Source organism: Anser anser (assembly GCF_964211835.1).
Source record: "Anser anser genome assembly, chromosome: 1".
NCBI classification, from domain to species: Eukaryota; Metazoa; Chordata; class Aves; order Anseriformes; family Anatidae; genus Anser; species Anser anser.
This window is the reverse complement of record NC_139720.1, coordinates 215,416,871-215,434,260: the sequence shown is the minus strand read 5'-3', so window position 1 is coordinate 215,434,260 and position 17,390 is coordinate 215,416,871. Positions and strand designations below refer to the sequence as shown.

The 17,390-nt window shown below is 51.0% G+C and overlaps 2 protein-coding genes across 3 annotated transcripts; both read left to right on the top strand.

Annotated features, from left to right (window-relative positions):
* The first annotated feature begins 881 nt into the window (after nucleotides 1–881).
* Nucleotides 882–3,835, top strand: LOC310889632 (hemoglobin subunit epsilon). Its single transcript, XM_083817383.1, has 3 exons — nucleotides 882–1,776; nucleotides 1,891–2,113; nucleotides 3,022–3,835. The coding sequence occupies exons 1-3, from the start codon at nucleotides 1,685–1,687 to the stop codon at nucleotides 3,148–3,150; spliced, it is 444 nt and encodes a 147-aa protein (XP_083673509.1). The 5' UTR covers nucleotides 882–1,684; the 3' UTR covers nucleotides 3,151–3,835.
* A 5,437-nt stretch (nucleotides 3,836–9,272) lies between these two features.
* Nucleotides 9,273–13,400, top strand: LOC310889552 (olfactory receptor 51G2-like). 2 transcript variants are annotated; one of them, XM_083817138.1, is made up of 2 exons: nucleotides 9,273–11,026; nucleotides 11,250–13,400. In XM_083817138.1, exon 2 carries the CDS (start codon nucleotides 11,462–11,464, stop codon nucleotides 12,434–12,436), a length of 975 nt encoding a protein of 324 aa, XP_083673264.1. In that variant the 5' UTR covers nucleotides 9,273–11,026; nucleotides 11,250–11,461; the 3' UTR covers nucleotides 12,437–13,400. The 2 variants fall into 2 exon arrangements, with proteins under 2 accessions (XP_083673264.1, XP_083673263.1); XM_083817137.1 differs by having other exon boundaries at nucleotides 9,274–9,438.
* The last annotated feature ends 3,990 nt before the right edge of the window (nucleotides 13,401–17,390 follow it).

The following is a 17,390-nucleotide window of genomic DNA, read 5'->3' as shown; positions in this document are numbered from 1 at the left end:
CTCGGTGACCCATAAATCCCCTTCTCATGCACACTGCTCTTATGAAGGGGCGTGTTGTTGCTGGTGTCAGGGCTTACACTGAGAACATGAGATTTTTGTATTTAGTCAAAAAATGCTTTCTTCCTTGCAGGGTGTCTGGGGAGGCACAGAGTGTGTGTCTTGTTCAGGTGTCCCAAAAAAACCCAGACTCTTTTGTGATTTTTTTTTTCATAGATGTCATGGTAGATTTTCACAGACTTTCATACAAACACAGTTCTTCACAGACTTCAGGCAGAAATGTCCAAGTTATTTCAGCAAGTAGGTCTCCTGCCTGGCAAACGCGGTGTCTGGGGCTGGATGTGAGCCACCCGGGCCCCAGGCTGGACCCTGCAGGAGAGCAGAGCAGGGCACCTCCTGCCGCTGGGTCCCCTACCTGGGGTCCCCATCCCCTGCGTGCTGCTACACGGCAGCACAGGGACAGTGCCCACCGGTGGCTTCTCTCCCTGGTCCTGGTGCCCCCATCAGACAGATCCCTTAGCACAATCCACATCCCATGAAAAACAGCAGGAAGGTGGCAGATTGTTCCATGTGCCTTGGGATCAGGCTCACAGACCCTGTACTTTCAGCAGAGACTCTGGTTTTGGGGGTTTTGCCCAGAAAGCAAAGCAGGAGAGCCCCCCAGTGGAGGGGCATTTCTCCTGGTGAGGGTGCATCACCCCTTGTGCTCAGGGGTGTCACAAGGGAGCGATGCTCATGAAATCCAAATTCCTGAACTGGCAGGAAAACGTGGCACACGCCAGCCTCATCAGGGCAGGATCCGAAAGGAAAGCCCCTGGCTGGGCATCCCTGAGCTGAGCTTTTGCCGCCTTTTGAGCCCACGGCAGGTCCTTTGGTGGCAAACCTGGTGTTCAGAGAACATTTCACCTGCTCTTTATGGCTGAGAACTAAAGCAGAACTCGGCTGAAAAGCAGGGATCTCTGCTCCCTGCGCCGCCGCATAGCCCCTGGCTGGTCACTTTACAGCTGAGGGGAGAACACAGGGGTGAGTTTCTACCAGCTCCAGCGGGAAAGCTAAAACTGAAAGGTCACGTTCTGCTACAGGAGGAGGACAGTGGGGTTAAAGCAGATTTCAGCTGCAAAGCCCCAGCACCCCTCGAGCCCTCTGAGCAGCTTCAGCACTCCTGGTGGTGTGCAGGGACTGGAGTCCTGCAGTGCAGGCATCCCTACATCTGCTGGGGGGGTGCTCTGACACTGGCTGCGTTTTGGCAGGGGCATTCATCGCGTGTCTGATGAAAACTAAGGCAGGACAGAGGTCAGTACTGGCAAAGCCAAGGCACAAGGCTCATGCTCCATAAGTCCCGTGCACATGTTTTAAATGGAGATGGACTCTTGCGTAGTGACTTGTGCAGCCCTTTTTCTGCAAAAGGGCCCAGGTCTGGGACGGGAAACAGTGACCTGACAGCAGCGGGGGGAAGGGATAAAGCCCTTGAACTGGGGATAACCCGAGGCCCCTTCTCCGTGTGCCACACCCTGGCTGTCCCCTCCTGTTCCCCTCCAGCACGGACCCCCCCCCATCCCCAGCCAATGGCCCCCCAGCACGGGGCGGGGAGGAGCTGCCGGCAGCGGATAAAAGCCCCCAGGGGTCTGCAGCTCCGCTACAAGGTCCGTGTCCTCCTGCAGCCACACGCTACCCTCCGTCCGACACCATGGTGCACTGGTCAGCCGAGGAGAAGCAGCTCATCACCAGCGTCTGGAGCAAGGTCAACGTGGAGGAATGCGGAGCTGAGGCCCTGGCCAGGTAGGTCCGGCTCCCGGGCATTGGCTCGGCTGCACCTGCATGGAGAAACCGCTGCAGGCATGGGGGGGAATGCTAACGGTGTGTGTGTGCTCGTGTCCCCCCTTCTCTCTGCAGGCTGCTGATCGTCTACCCCTGGACCCAGAGGTTCTTCTCTTCCTTCGGGAACCTGTCCAGCCCCACTGCCATCATCGGTAACCCCAAGGTCCGTGCCCATGGCAGGAAAGTGCTCAGCTCCTTTGGGGAAGCCGTGAAGAACCTGGACAACATCAAGAACACCTACTCCAAGCTGTCCGAGCTGCACTGTGACAAGCTGCATGTGGACCCCGAGAACTTCAGGGTGAGATGTGTTTGCAGCCTGAGCCCTTCCCTGCATAGTGCTTTGGTTCAAAACTGGGGGGAATTGCTTCCCACAATGCTGCCTGGGTTACTTTCTGTGGCTGGTGGAGACAGAGTCCCTGTGTAGTATCCAAACAAGACAACACGTGTTGAACTGTTTGCAAGAGAGCAGGTGACTTTCAGGCTAAATATTCCCATTTTGTGTGTCAGTGCAGGAATGGGGGGGAGAAAGTATTGAGAGATTGTAACCTAAAGGAAGCACTTGGGCTGAGGACATAAAAAAGCAAACACAGAGGAAGGTACAGCGTAGGTGGTGGAATTAGAGGTGGAGAGATGCTGAACAGAGTATTTAAGGAAATCATAGGTACCATAGCAAGATAAGCAGCTAATATGTCCTAAAATAATAGAGCAGATCTCTGGCTTGTCCAGCATGGGCTCCTATCGGGATGGGCACTCTCTCCTCCCCTAACACTTATAAATAAAAATAGATGAATTTATTCATTTACGTGTAAAGAAAAAAAAATACAAGCAGCACTTGGCAGGATGGGTGTCAGGCCAAACTGCTTTAGCATCCCAAGAATGGAGGAAAACAGTTTCAGGGCTCTTTCCCCACCCACCTCCCTTTTCTTTTTAGAATGAAGCAGATGATTTCTTTCTCCAAACCCAGGGCTTTATGTGGAAAGACAGAATTTTGTCCTAGCAGCTGCAGGGAGCAGGCACTGAGCCACACCACGCAGCCCAGAGGCTGTTCAGGGTGGGAAGGGGGTGTGCAGCAGCGGCTGTCCTTGCGGGGGGGCTTCAGCCTCGGAGAGAAGTCAGGCGAGACCCCTGGGCTGGTGGGGGGATGCTCCATGGCCCGCTGCGATGCAAGCATCGCTAACCCTGCCTGTTCTCCACTTTCTCCTCCAGCTCCTCGGAGACATCCTAATCATTGTCCTGGCCTCCCACTTCGCCAGGGATTTCACCCCCGCTTGCCAGTTTGCCTGGCAAAAGCTGGTCAACGTTGTGGCCCATGCGCTGGCCCGCAAGTACCACTGAGCCTGCCGGCACCGGCGGGGAAGGGCCCTGCTGCACCGCAGCACCTCTGGGTGCCAGCCGTCTGTAACCCCCAATAAATGCCTCGAAGTTCTGCAGTCTGCCTGTCTGTGCTGGGAGGGCTGCCAAACGCAAGGCCGCCGCGGGGGTGTGCTTCTTGCAGCTCAGGGCTGCTGCGGACGCGTTTCCATAACTCTGGAGTGCACCCTGATGTGCGCACCCCGCCAATGCACGCGGGGCTGGGAGGGGAAAACCCACACAGAGTGCTGGCAAGGGGCCCTGGCACTGGCAGGGTGTCAGAGAGGGCTGCAGGAATATCTGAGGATTGCAATGCATCCATGCCTGTTCTCCTGACTCCAGGTTCACGGGAAATGAGGTGAAGCCACACGGAGCCCGCAGCTCCCAGCCGAGCCGTGGCTGTTCAGCACCTGCTCTCCCCTTTTCGGGGCACTGGTGCTGCCTTGCCTACTCCCCCCTGGCTGGAATTTGCCACCTCCCTGCAGAGCAGGTGGTGCGCTGCGAATGGGGAAACCTCTGGACTCAGACTGCTGGGAGGCTCACGTCGTCTGGCCCCGCAGGAGACACTGGTCCCCCACGGGGGATTTGTAATGCCAAGGCACAAGGCAGACGCTCATCCCCAGGGGCCCCCAGTCCCCCTCTCCAGATGGAGGGAGTTCAGTTCCCACCAGCACCCCGCAAACAAAACCCACTGCACTAAGGTGCCCGGGCTTTGCCTGGCGCTCCTTCCCCCATCCACTGGGTCCCCGTGGTGCTTGGAGCTGGACTGCGGGTCAGGCTGGGTGGTTTGCTCACTGGGACGAGGGTGAAAAGGTCAATTTTCATTAGCTATTTTGTTACTCAAAACGGGGGAAAAAATAGAAGCGTCCGGGGCTCTGTTTATCTCACTCCTACATCTTGCCTTAAACCAAGTCTGGAAACTACTTGAATACAGGGGCTGATACTCAGAGTTGTTCACAGCATCTAACACAGCCGAGTCGTGGCTGTGATAAACATTTCTGGAATTAGCAGGGAGAATATGGTTGGTTTGGGTCATTATCTCTCAGAGGCATGACCTATCATCACTTGGATTCAGCAGGCTTCTCTGCTGCACCTGACCCGCAGATTTCTGTGCAAGCGATAGCATGGGTCCTGGAAATGGTGCTCAGCAAGTGGCAGCACAGGCTGTGCACCGCCCTGGTCTGAGCCCCAAGCTGGCCCTGCTTTGAGCAGGCACTGGACCAGAGACCCCCAGAGACCCTCCTCACTGGCATTGTCCTGCGGTTCTGCACTTGGAGTTTGCAGGATGCTTGCTTGCCTTTTCTCACCTCTGGATTTCTTTGAAGGGTTCCGTAAAGAAACGAGTTGAAGGTGCCTTTGCAAATCTATTTTGTCCAGATGCTGTAAAGGACAGGATTCACGAGGAGTGGGTGGAGGATGTAGATGTTGCTCATCACAGTGTGAAAGATGAGGGTACCTCTTTCCCCAAACTGTGCAGCATGGACAAGACAAGCATCGATGCTGCTGAGTGCTCTATCTGTGGAGGGCAGCCAAGTCGTGGTGGGATGGATGCACGGGGGGTGGGTCAGTGGGGGCAGAGGGCTGTCAGCCATCAGCCCCTCCAGGGACATGGCAAAGAGTGCTGCTGACCCCAGGAAGGCGACGGAGCAGATATGGAGGAGCTGAGCCATGCAGGGCGTAGCTTAATCTCCATGAACCTCCTAGGACCGCAGTACCCCTGGCACAGTACAGAAACACAGACCACAGTCAGTGAGGGTCAGTGCAGAGATGTGATGCATGTGCTGGTGGAGGCTTTGGTCTGCTTTCCAGCATACAGAATAACACAATTTCCAATGCCATCAGTGAAGTAAACAGAACAAATCCAAAGAAAGGTAACATGCTTCATGCCTGGGAGTCCGGGCCATCAAAAAATTGTGACCATGAGGCTGGTTGTGTGCACACCTTGTAAGGTGTTCTTCATGTCCTCTCATTTCCTAGGAACTGCAATCTATGCAGCCCAGATTTGGTACAAGTCTCGTTTTAAAAGTGATGGAAAACCCCCGAATCCCTATGAATTACACCATGCAGCGCTGAATTGATGGGAAACTCTTCTCGTCCTCACTAGCAGGTTGATGGATTGTTCTCCTCTATCATAGCAGCTTCCCTCAAACCTGAGACAGCGCTGCAGACCTTTGATGAATGAGCACACCGTGTTGCTTTGGACAGAAAGTAAGGGAATTTCCGCAATGACAGCACAGATTAACAACTGAATAGATTGCATGAGAGGAATGTTAAAATTGGTTGGAAAAGGGATTAGGAAATAAGGTTAAACTATATAAATCAGAAAACAGTTCTGAGTGGAGGTTGCAATCTGCTCTTCCTCAGCCGTCAGGTGATGTCACGTCTCCTGGAGCTGCCCTCCTGCAGACCCACTGTGAAAAAAGGTCACACAGGTTTGCACATGGCTGGATGGAAGATAAAGCTTCTTATTTATATCATAGTAGATATGTGCATTTTTTGCAGGTGTTAAGGGAAAGAATTAGTCAAATATCCATGCTAGGATAATTAATAGAGTCACTGCAATGAAAAATGTGGTGGTGACGGATTTTATGATTATGAGAGAAGCATTTGTGTTTTCTTTACAGGGATATTCTTGCTAACAGCTGTGACATATTGCCTGTCTACTTGAAATAAACTCTTAAAAAATTGTGCTTAAAGATATACGGAACTAATCAAACACAAAAGAGCCTTTTATGGAATCCTTATTCAAAGTTTGTGACAGTCCATGGAGCAGGATACCAGAGGACTATCAGGTATAATTATTTTTATCTGTTCTGATCCCCACACTCACCACTATAACAGGAGCAGGAAAAAAAAATTATCTTTTGGCATAAGCCAAAAGTACTCTTACGCTGACTCTATGCTGCCCCTGCTGGGGTTATATATATAGTGAGGCAAGATTTTATGCCTCCAGAGGGAATTCTCTGACAGGAGCGTCAGCATAACAGAGCATTTCAGCAGACAGGTCTCACAGCTGTCAAGATTTGAATATAATCATAACAAAATTCAGCCATCCCTGTGGCATGTTTGTTGTGTTTTCCCACACAACTTGAAACAAGGATGAATGGTAAAGTACTTGTTCTTATTTTGCAAAAGATGCTTATTGCTTTTGAGTAGTAAATAAAGATGTTGTTCTCCCCAAGCAACAGCACGGGAATACCCAAGCTGCCTAATGGCTCTGTGCTCCTGCAGAAGCTGTTTCGGGTAGTTTTGTACACTGCACTTTCTGGCACAGAGATATTATGGCAGAAAATATCTGTCTGTAAATCAAGGGGGATCATTTTCAGACTGCCCAGCCCATAGGAGAGGGCTGGAATCGATGGGGCCCCCAGCAAGTGCCGTGGGTGAGGCTGGAGGGAACAGGCTGGCTTTGCTGCCTGGTTTCCGTAGGCCAGGTTGTGCAAGGGCTGGCTGGGAACAGGACCACAACTTTTTTTCCTGTATCACCAGCAAAATCTGATGTTTGAGAAATATGATTTGCATATTAAGAGATTTTTGATCTATCCCCCTTGGTAACTTTGGAGAAATGAAGGTTCGAAACTCCAGAATGACTTATCTTGGCTACTCTGCCTCATATTTCTTTTTTTTTCCTCCCTCTCGCCTCCTCCCACCTCTGTTCAGTGCCCTTCCAGCCCAAATTCTCTTCTGTAAGAGAATTAGACACGTACTCATTTTCCATTCCAGACCTGAACTGACAGGGATAAAGCTTCTGAGATAATGAAGCAGGAGTTTCTCTTCCAAATCCCAAGGATTCCTATGGCCAGAAGGGCACAGGTTTTATGTAGCTGGTAAAAAGCAAACTCACAAACTAAATTTTTTTATTTATTTTATTTTATTTTTTAACTTCCCCTCCTTTTGGCAGCATATTAGTGTGTCTCCCTCAACCTTTCTTTGTCCAGGCTATGTAACTGCTGCTGTGTAGAAAGGCCCCCATGCTCCACCCCACAGAAATGAAGAACTCCTGCACTAGGGACATGTATTCACTATGCAGTGAAGAACTGCCAGGGAAGTTAATGTGATTTTGATGTACCCACACTGTCAAACTTGAACAGTTGACAGAGGCTGGAGAAACACTACCTTTGTCCATACAGCAGGGAAGTGAGAATGAGATGAGGAAAGCCCAGTCCCCAGGAAGTGCGGCCCCATCTCACCACACAGCAGGACACACATTCCTCCTGCTGCCTGAGAGCACGCAGATGGGGCAAGAATCTCCTGGATACTGCCCAGCCTCACGGCAGGGCTGTGGAGCACCTCTTTGGATGGAGACTTTTTGCAGATGTGCACTCGTACCACATTCTCCACGTAGCAGCCATGAACTGCCTGGTTGTGTCCCAAACACCCAACCAAACAGCTCTTGCTCCTGCTTTGCCCCATCTCTGTCCCACAGATTCTTCCAGGGAACAACCTTCTTCCGCAGAAGGGAATGCTTTAATTTGGAATAGTTTTATTTGGGATGTTTCTGTTTATTTTGTTAATATTTTTCATTTTACGTACATGAAGTTTTCAGTGTTTGACAGCACTAGAGAGAAGAAACCGTGAAAGGACTTTCTAAAGAAAGAAAGAAGAATGAGACACCATAATTGCACTAAAAGGCTTGACAGGTATGTGTGCGTTTTTCCAGGGGCACAAAAATTTAAAGATGCCCTCTTTTACCCCAAATTCAGGGAAGAAATCTAAGCAGTGTTTCCACAGAGTCATGCCTCTATCTTACCTTCAGACCTGGTTGGCAGGTGCAGAGCAGCAGTTTCACCCTAGAGCCATACCTACACTTGGGACAAATAAATGACCTTTTTCAATGTTTAAGGTTCTAAAAAATCATCTTAAAAGGGAAGAAAAAATTGTGGAAAAAAAGCTTTTTTATGATTATTTAGTGTTTTGACCAACATTCCCCAAGCAATTAGGATCCTAGTGTTTGCTCTTGCAGCATTGATCCCTGTGCTGCTCCTAGGGTGGTAGCAGCCCAAGGTACTAACGGGAGTATCATCACCATCCTGGACTGTTTGCATTTTATGGCCTCAGCCCCTGTAGTAGGTCCCAGGTGACTCTCAGTGCTGCTGAGATTCCACATGGGCATTTATAAAAACAGACAGCTTCTTCTGCATGTGCAATACTCAGGCAGGAGCGTGAGTCCCTCTCCCTCTGCCTCTTGTGCCTAAGGACTCCGGCCAAGCAGAGGTAAGGGCATCTGAGGCAGCCGTGTGTTTCCATGTCAGTCTCAGTTCATCACTGATGTTTTAATTTTGTAAGCGTCGTTTTCCATTCAGATTTTGTAATCAGGGAAACAAAGCTATCAGGGATAACTTTGTTTCACAGTTTGCTTGCTTATCTCTCATTGCACTTTCCTGCAGCTGTTTCATGCTCTCCATCCATCCATCAATGCCCTTCAAACCCATCACCTAGCCACCCAGCCAGCTATTGCCAGCACAGCCTTGACTGCCTCTCCATCAATCCATCCATCCATCCACATTCATTTTCATCACCTCTTCCCACTGCACTCTTTGCTCTCTGTTTTCTCCACTGCTCATGTGCCTCTTGCCATGTCACAGGGACACCGCAGGGGTGCAAGTGCAAGATATCCACTGGAAGAGGGAGCAAACATTTCTGCAGAGAGCAGTATCCAGTGATATAATTGCATATTTCAGACAGGACTTGAGGCTCTGTAACCAAAGGCTGAGAACTGCTTTTTCATGGGTCTTTCACAAACCACAGATTATGTCCCATCTGCTGATGGGACGATGTCTTGATCCTGTCCCTGAAGCGGCTGGTGCTGAGCATGCTTGGAGATGGAACAACGCAGCAGGTGAAACAACTTCTCTGCTCCTGGCTTACAGGGGGCCTGGCAGATGGTGCTGCGAGGCGCGGCTGAGCAAGGATTACTCTCTGTCAACAGGCTCCATGTTCATCCTTCTGGGCAGGGGCTGAGCATCCACCAGAGCCAGGGCACCCACGCCTCCCCCATGGCACAGCACCGAGCTGCATGTGGAAATTCATTCGAGTGCAGAGGCATGGCTCGTGTGCCTCACCAAGGACAAAAATAAAAGGAGGGTGGGAGGAGCAGACGAGGGATATTCCTTCCTCAGCCTCAGCATGGAGTAGTCAGGCTGAACAGGATGAAGCTGGAGGGGCACGGGGGGGAGAGGATGGGATGCCCAGCCTCTGGGGTGGTCTCCAGCCCTGCGGGTGGAGGACTGGTCCCCAGCACAGAAGTCCCTCTCTGTGCTGCGATGCTAGCTGGTAAGGAAAGCCATTCTTTTTGCAGTTTTATTAATATTGTCTCAGGCAAGAGCACTTGATACACAGAGTGAGAAGCATAACCATTTTTTTTTTTTTTTTGCTGGTAGTCTGAAGCACATTTACAGATTATGAAGATGAGGAGCATGTTAAAGTCTGAAAACCAAAATTCAAGTACCTAAATCTATATTTTCATGTTTAAGATAACTACAGCACCCTGGAAAGCTGTATGCTAATTGAGCTTATCAAGCTAATTATTTAGCTGGCAAAGTAAAGAGTGGAGGCACAGATGTCTGGAGCTTTGTCTGAGAAGTGGGGCTGTTGGAAATAGACTAATTCCATTTTTCATGGCACATTAATGAATTTAGCCACATGCCCTCCAATTAAACAATACTGTGTTCCTTGTTTGCATAGGCAGATGGAGTGTGAATTCCTTGAGTGCTGAGTGCTGGAAAAGTTTAACTCCTTTCTCATCGGCTATTGCAGCCCCTGAAAAGAGCAGCAGACAAGCCAAGCAAATCATTTGCATAGGCTGGAGGAATGTTTTACAACGTTTGTGTTTTACCTGCAGCTCCAAAAGGTGCAGACCCTGTAGCCTGAGTTTAAGCCCTTTCAGCACTGCATTGCTTTTGTGAGTTGTGCTTCACAGCGCTCTGCATTTCCCCGAGGAATCTGTGGGCTGTGGCTTGGAAGCTCTGTGCTGACAGCTCTGCAGCAGAAAAGAGCTCTCTTTGAGGAAGCATTGCTTAATCTTACCCATAACTGCTAGCTGTAAAAACAACATTCCTGCTAAGAATTGTAGTTTCTGTATATATTACTAACACACATATCAGCTGAAATACCCGTCGCTTTGAGTAGCTTGATGGGCTGTCACTGGGAGCTGTAGTAATGACAACAAAGACTAGACTAGTAAATAATCTCTGAAGTGAAGGGAAATGGTAGCGTTCTAAATTCACCAGTGCCTTAACAAAGTTAGACTTAAGGGAGTGACCATGTCCCCTTGGGGGTCAGAGTGGGTGACAGATGAATTTCAGTAACTGCTCTGTTTCTGTACCTCCCAGAGACCAGGGTGAAGGACTCACAGAAGCACCGAATGCTTTGGGTTGGAAGGGGCCTTAGAGCCCACCCAATGTCCCCGCCGTGGGCAGGGACCCCTCCCACCTGCCCAAAGCCCCATCCAGCCTGGCCTTGAACTTTAATGCAGGAGCCCTGCCCCATCCTGCCAGGTGCTGTACAGCCACAAGACAGAGGAAATCGCAGCCGTTCCCCTTCCCCTTCAGCTTACAGGTGGGATGAGGATTGCAAAGGGTGCAGGTGGGGGACAGGAGGACAAGCAAACTGCGTCTGCCATGAGCTCTGCCGTGGTGAAAGCTCAGCGGCGGGGCAGGGGCAGCAGCAGGGGTTCACAAGGAGCTGCAGGCAGGGCATCCTGCACTGGATGAAGGGCACAAATCTGATAATCCAGCGAGCTGAGGGAGCTGGCCGGGCAGGTGTACCGTGCACACGGACAGGCAGAGGGCTGGGGACACCGACAGCACCCCGCGTGGAGCAGCACAGGGTGAGCTGTGCGCACCAGGGACTGAGCATGGAGGTACGAAAAAGGCTGGGGGACGGGGGGAAGCCGCAGACAGCCTGCTGAGCCCACGCAGAGAGCCCCAGAAGGACCTGGTGGAGCTGGAGAGCAGGGACTGCGTGCCCGGGGAGGCAGGCCATGTGGTCCGGAGACTGGGAGGAGAGGCTGCAGCAATGTCCTGGGAGGGATGAAGCCCCGCTGTAACAAATAATGTTATTATCTGTGATTATCTACCGTACAGGTGAGGAGCCTGGGGGAAGCAGGAACCAGGGGCTGCGCCAGCACTGCCACATGCTAATCGCTGCTCTGGCCCGTCTTCAAGGAAGAGAGAAGAAATGAGATCTTCACGACAATCCCCCAGACTGTGTCTGGCCAGTGGTTTGTTTTCATTGCTCTGTGAAATCTAAACCTGCTCTACATTTGAGTTGTTTATGGGAAAGGGTCCCGTAGCCCATGCCCAGGGCGAGCATGTCCCCAGGGAACAGCAGCCATGCCCTGGCTTTCCTGCTGGCAGGCATCCCTGGGGTGGCTTGTTTCCACCGCTGGGTTTTCATTCCTTTTGGTCTGATGTATCTGATTGCAATGCTGGGAAATGGCATCATCCTGCTGGTTGTGAGAGCCCATCACAGCCTCCATGAGCCCATGTACTACTTCCTTTCGATGCTGGCTAGCACAGACCTGGGCCTGACTCTGTCCACCCTGCCCACCGTGCTGTGTGTCTTCTGGTTCCATGCCAGAGAGATCAGCTTCCCAGTCTGCCTCGCCCAGATGTTCTTCATCCACGCCTTCTCCTTCATGGAGTCCTCAGTGCTTCTGGCCATGGCCTTTGATCGCTACGTGGCCGTCTGCTTCCCGCTGAGGTACTCCTCCATCCTCACTGGGGCCAGGATTGCGAAGATCGGGCTGGGGATCGTTGGCCGATGCACTCTGACACTGCTTCCGTTAATCTGCCTTCTTACACGGCTGCCTTTCTGCAGGGCCCATGTGCTTTCTCACCCCTATTGCCTGCACCAGGACATGATACGGCTGGCATGCACAGATGCCACCTTGAACAGCCTGTATGGCTTAACTCTGGTGTCGATGGTGATCCTAGACTCGCTGCTCATCGCCTTCTCCTACGCCATGATCATTAGGACCGTGCTGGGCATCACCTCCAGAGAGGAGCAGGCCAGAGCCCTAAACACTTGTGTCGCTCACTTCTGTGCTGTCCTCATCTTCTACATCCCTTTGGCTGGCCTCTCCATTATACACCGGTATGGGAAGAATGCTGCACCCATTAGCCACGCTCTCATGGCCAATGTCTACCTTTTTGTCCCACCCGTGTTGAACCCCATTCTCTACAGCATGAAAAACAAGGCCATTCGCAGGGGCTTCCTCAGGCTCCTGTGTCAAAGAGTGGCCTGGCCTGGCCATGGCTGGAGGCATTAAGAGGGACACTTGCCCACATGAAATGCCCAGAAAAAGTGCAAGGTCAAACATAAGCAGGAGTTTAAGAGAGCTTAAATGTAACGGGAAGAGCACCTTGCAAATAATGCTGACAGCTGAATGCATCCACAGCAGGAATTCATCTAGGAAATGGGTACGCTGCTTGGTGACCAAGGTGGGCTTCATGGCAGGTGGCTCAGAAGCTCTAGATTAGTTTGAAATTGGCATGGAGGAGAGATTGCACCAAATAAATATCAGTGAATTATCCGTAACTCCCAGGACCAGGTGTCGCTCACCTGAATCTGGAAGGAACTTGGATGTGAAACTGTAGAGCTGCCGGGCAGGGCGCGTGACTATTTCAAATGGCCATGATGCTGGAGGATGGGCAATCATCCCTTTTACTCTACCTGCAAAAAGGGGCTTCACTGAGTTCCTGAGACCTACTGACTGGGGGTGGGGGGCAGGGGGTGGGGCAGGGGAGGGGGAGGTGGCAATTTCTGTTCCTGGCTGTGATAAAGAATAAGGTCATTAAACATAGTAGTGAACACAGCTGGGTAAAACTCTTGAAGAGTCAGCCAGGTTACTACAATGGGAAATCCTGCCACAGCATCTAGGCTTCTGTGAGGGTTGCTCCAACTGGAGGGATCTCGTGGACATAATGCACCTGGATGTCCCCAAAAACTTTGACTAAAAAAATTACTTTGGAAGGGAAGTGGAAGAAACCCTCTTCCAGGGAAGAAACTCTCCTCTGTGGGAAGTTGATAAATTAAAGGTTCATTATTTTCAGTCCAGCTTCCCCAAAGGATGTCTCCTAGGGCTCATTTTATTCTACATTTTCATCATCCTGGACAAGGGAGTGCACAGTGAATGCTCAAAGCTTGCAAATGACACAAGGTCAGCCACTGTAGTGATTCAGTGTTCTGTATTTTTATAATATTGTTTAGACTTTCACTGCAATAGCAATAAATTTGGGGCTCCATGTAGGTGTGCTTCCTTTTACTGTAACAAGCTTTTGAATGTACCACAGCCCTGGCACAGTGGGAGACTTGGTATCACCTCCGTGTGGTAAGTTATTTTTCTCTGGGTCAGCCACAAGAGATGAGGAATCCATGAGACGTTGTTAAACCCAATGCTCTACCCTGCCCCAACCGCGGAGGGGGGCTCAGCCTGCGGAAGGAGGCTTTGTGCTGTTAGGGTCACAGCAGCAAAACCTCATCAGGTAACCTGTAAAGCACCGATGGCCACTCGGTTCTCAGTCCAACTTGGAATGCATAGAGTATGCTTTGTTATTTTCCTGTGATTTTCATGTCCCCATTTATGCTTCAGTAAGTACCAGTGTTCCTGTATTGTTCTCAGTAATGACAGGTTTATGGAAGGGAGAAAAAGAAGCCAGGAATTTTCTTGGCCCTTCTTAGCCCTGCCTGGGCCAGCGGATGCTCCAGCCCCAGTGAGGAAGCATCCTGCTTTTGATGACGGGCCCTATGCACAGCAGGACTGCAACCAGCACTGCCACGGGCATTCTGTTGTGTCCTAATCGCATGGCACTGCTTTGCCTTCCCGCTCCCTAACCATACACCACAGCAATCCCATTCAGATCAAGCAGAGGGCGGTACGGGGAGCAGGCAGGATCTTCTGGGGTGAAACCCACCCCAACTGTCCGCCTTAGGGTGGTCTGAGTTACTGACCAGGCTTGTCTTGATTAGTTTCCCTCCTGTGTAACAGTTTCAGGAGACTTGTCGGAGCTGGCTCTCCTGTTGCAGTAATGCAGATGGGATGGTGCAGCTGCAGTGCAGTGGTCCCCATACTTTTGGTGTCTAATTCTGCTCCCATTACAATGCGATGGTACCGTGAGCCCAGCGCTGCAGCAGTGATATTGCACGGGTGCCATTTCCCCTGGCTGCCAGGGATCTGCACCGAGGCATCGGTTGGTTGGTCCAGGCAGAGCAGGTGAAGCATCCCGGCCACTGCATCTGCAACACCCCAGTGTGGGCTGGGTATGGCGAAGGGAAACGTCTGGTGACTTCCAGCTCCAGCAGCGCGAATCACAGCTGTTGGACATGTCCTGTCCCTGCTGGAAGTATCACCTGGCTGGAGCTGAGGGCTTGGCCATACACCCAATTCCTAGATCTTCACAGCCCCATCCTAACAGATCTGGCCACAGGTGTAAAAATCTTGGATAAACCACTATTGCACACACGTAGATCTATTCTCTAGTGCACGCAGAGATGGCTGAGCATGCCTGGGAAGCATTAGAAGTTACCCGCATAAGCTTCGGGACAGCTGCAGCCGACCCAGTGTCATAGAGAACACGAGAAACCCTCACCCCACACCTCCCTTGCTATGTCCTGCTTGTCTAAAGGGAAGTCCCATTAGCTTAGGATCCGCAGGCAGTCACAGCTCCTGCAGGAATGGGATAAATGTTTACAAGGCTGTAGATAGAGCAACACTCCTCTATGCAGCAAGGAGAGTGGTGGGTGCCTACAAACAGGGTGTACCTCACCAGCTACATAAAGAGTTTAAAGGTTCATGATTCTCAACAAAGAGGTGATAGGATGGATGTGGTGGTTTTGCCTTGCTAGGCAGCTGAGCTCCACCACAACCGCTCTCTCACTCCCCGTCCTGAGAAGAGGGGAAGAAGAAAAAGAAAGAAACAACTCACAGGTTGAGATAAGGATACTTTAATTAAAGGAAAAATAATTATTAAGGGGAAATTATTATTAATTAAATAATAATACTAAAGGAAAAAGGGAAAGGAGAAAAGGGGGAAAAAATTAAGCAAAGGCCGTACGGAAGTGCAGAGGAAAGAAATTCCTCTCTACTTCCCCCCACCGAGCGATGCTTGACCACATCCTTGCAGCAGGGCCTCAACGCACGCAGCCGCTGTTCGGGAGGACAGATGTTTTCACAATGAGAGCCCTGCTCTGCCCTCTTCTTCCTTTTCCCACCTTTTATTGCCGAGCGTGACCCTCACGGCATGGGATATCCCTCTGGTGGGTTTAGGTCAGCCGCCTGGTGACGGCCCCTGCCCACCCCCTGCCCACCCCCAGCCTGCTGGCTCTGGGGGTTGGAGGAGTCCCGGTGCGGTGCCAGCACTGCTCAGCAGCAGGCACAGCACCGCTGTGGTACCAGGGCTGCTCTAGCTACACGTGCGGAGCACAGCGCTGCATGGGCTGCTGCAGGGACATAACTCCGTCCCAGCCAGACCCCATACAATGGAGTAGACAGTACTTAAACTATTATTCACCAGGTGCTCTAACATGTGCAAAACCTTGTGTCTTCTCTGTATGACATCAGTGCCTTCTTGTAGTGAGAAATTTGTGTTTATCTCTGAGAAACAGTTTAGTCTTTACGCTGTAAATAATGAGATTTAGTACAGGAAGTACAAGGATTACTACAAGGAGTAGATATTGGCCATGAAGACATGAACCAGAGGAGAGGCATGTTTCCCAAACCTTTACACAATAGACAAGCAAATCATCAGGATATAATAAATCAAAACAGGCCAGATATGAGAGACATAGGTGTTCAGGGCCTTGACCTTCTCTTCCTTTGATGCAATACTCACTGTAGTCTTAATGATCATGATGTGGGACAGCATGATAGACAGCAAGTCTAGCCCACAGGTGGCCAGGAGGACAAATTAACCATACATGCTACTCACCTTGACATCTTCATAGGACAGCTGAATGAAGTTGGGTGCATACACAATCACAGGGCTATTAATGCTAGAAAAGACCTCCAATATCATCTGGTTCAACCACCCCCCTACCACCAATGTCACCCACTGCACCATGTCCCCAAGCACCACGTCCAACCTTTCCTTGAACACCCCCAGGGATGGTGACACCACCACCTCCCTGGGCAACCTGTCCCAATGCGTGACCGCTCTTTCTGAGAAGAAATGTCTCCTCATTTCCAGCCTGAACCTCCCTGGAACAACTTGAGTGGTCCAGCACTTGCGACCAGAAGAACAGAGGGCAGTAAGCACCGTTCGTCTTTCCTTTCTCCTTTCCTTTCCTTTCCTTTCCTTTCCTTTCCTTTCCTTTCCTTTCCTTTCCTTTCCTTTCCTTTCCTTTCCTTTCCTTTCCTTTCCTTTCCTTTCCTTTCCTTTCCTTTCCTTTCCTTCCCTTCCCTTCCCTTCCCTTCCCTTCCCTTCCCTTCCCTTCCCTTCCCTTCCCTTCCCTTCCCTTCCCTTCCCTTCCCTTCCCTTCCCTTCCCTTCCCTTCCCTTCCCTTCCCTTCCCTTCCCTTCCCTTCCCTTCCCTTCCCTTCCCTTCCCTTCCCTTCCCTTCCCTTCCCTTCCCTTCCCTTCCCTTCCCTTCCCTTCCCTTCCCTTCCCTTCCCTTCCCTTCCCTTCCCTTCCCTTCCCTTCCCTTCCCTTCCCTTCCCTTCCCTTCCCTTCCCTTCCCTTCCCTTCCCTTCCCTTCCCTTCCCTTCCCTTCCCTTCCCTTCCCTTCCCTTCCCTTCCCTTCCCTTCCCTTCCCTTCCCTTCCCTTCCCTTCCCTTCCCTTCCCTTCCCTTCCCTTCCCTTCCCTTCCCTTCCCTTCCCTTCCCTTCCCTTCCCTTCCCTTCCCTTCCCTTCCCTTCCCTTCCCTTCCCTTCCCTTCCCTTCCCTTCCCTTCCCTTCCCTTCCCTTCCCTTTCCCTAAAAGTAAATCTGGCAGCAAAGACTCGATATGCGTGCCTTTGCACCAGATAGTGCTGCAACATTTGGCAGGATCCAGGCAACAGGCATTCACCAGCTGTGAACATCTGCTAGCCTGAGAGCAAAAGGTTTTGGACTTGGGTGTTCTCACATGCAGAAGTGCAAATGCTATTTTCTGGTATAAATGAAGTAAACAATGACCAAACCACAAGCCTGTAGCCCTGTGGTGCACAGGAATCATTTCTGGGTTCTGGGAAAAGAAGATTTCAGTCCCACATGGCCACCTTGCCAAGCTGTAACACAGGCAAGGATTG

What these genes read in the sequence shown, in the direction of transcription:
- LOC310889632 (XM_083817383.1), top strand. Translation starts at nt 1,685, where the DNA reads ATGGTGCACTGGTCAGCCGAGGAGAAGCAGCTCATCACCAGCGTCTGG. An exon ending in GGAGCTGAGGCCCTGGCCAG is followed by an intron (nt 1,777 to 1,890) that starts GTAGGTCCGGCT and finishes TTCTCTCTGCAG; the next exon opens with GCTGCTGATCGTCTACCCCT. An exon ending in TGGACCCCGAGAACTTCAGG is followed by an intron (nt 2,114 to 3,021) that starts GTGAGATGTGTT and finishes TTTCTCCTCCAG; the next exon opens with CTCCTCGGAGACATCCTAAT.
- LOC310889552 (XM_083817138.1), top strand. Translation starts at nt 11,462, where the DNA reads ATGCCCAGGGCGAGCATGTCCCCAGGGAACAGCAGCCATGCCCTGGCT.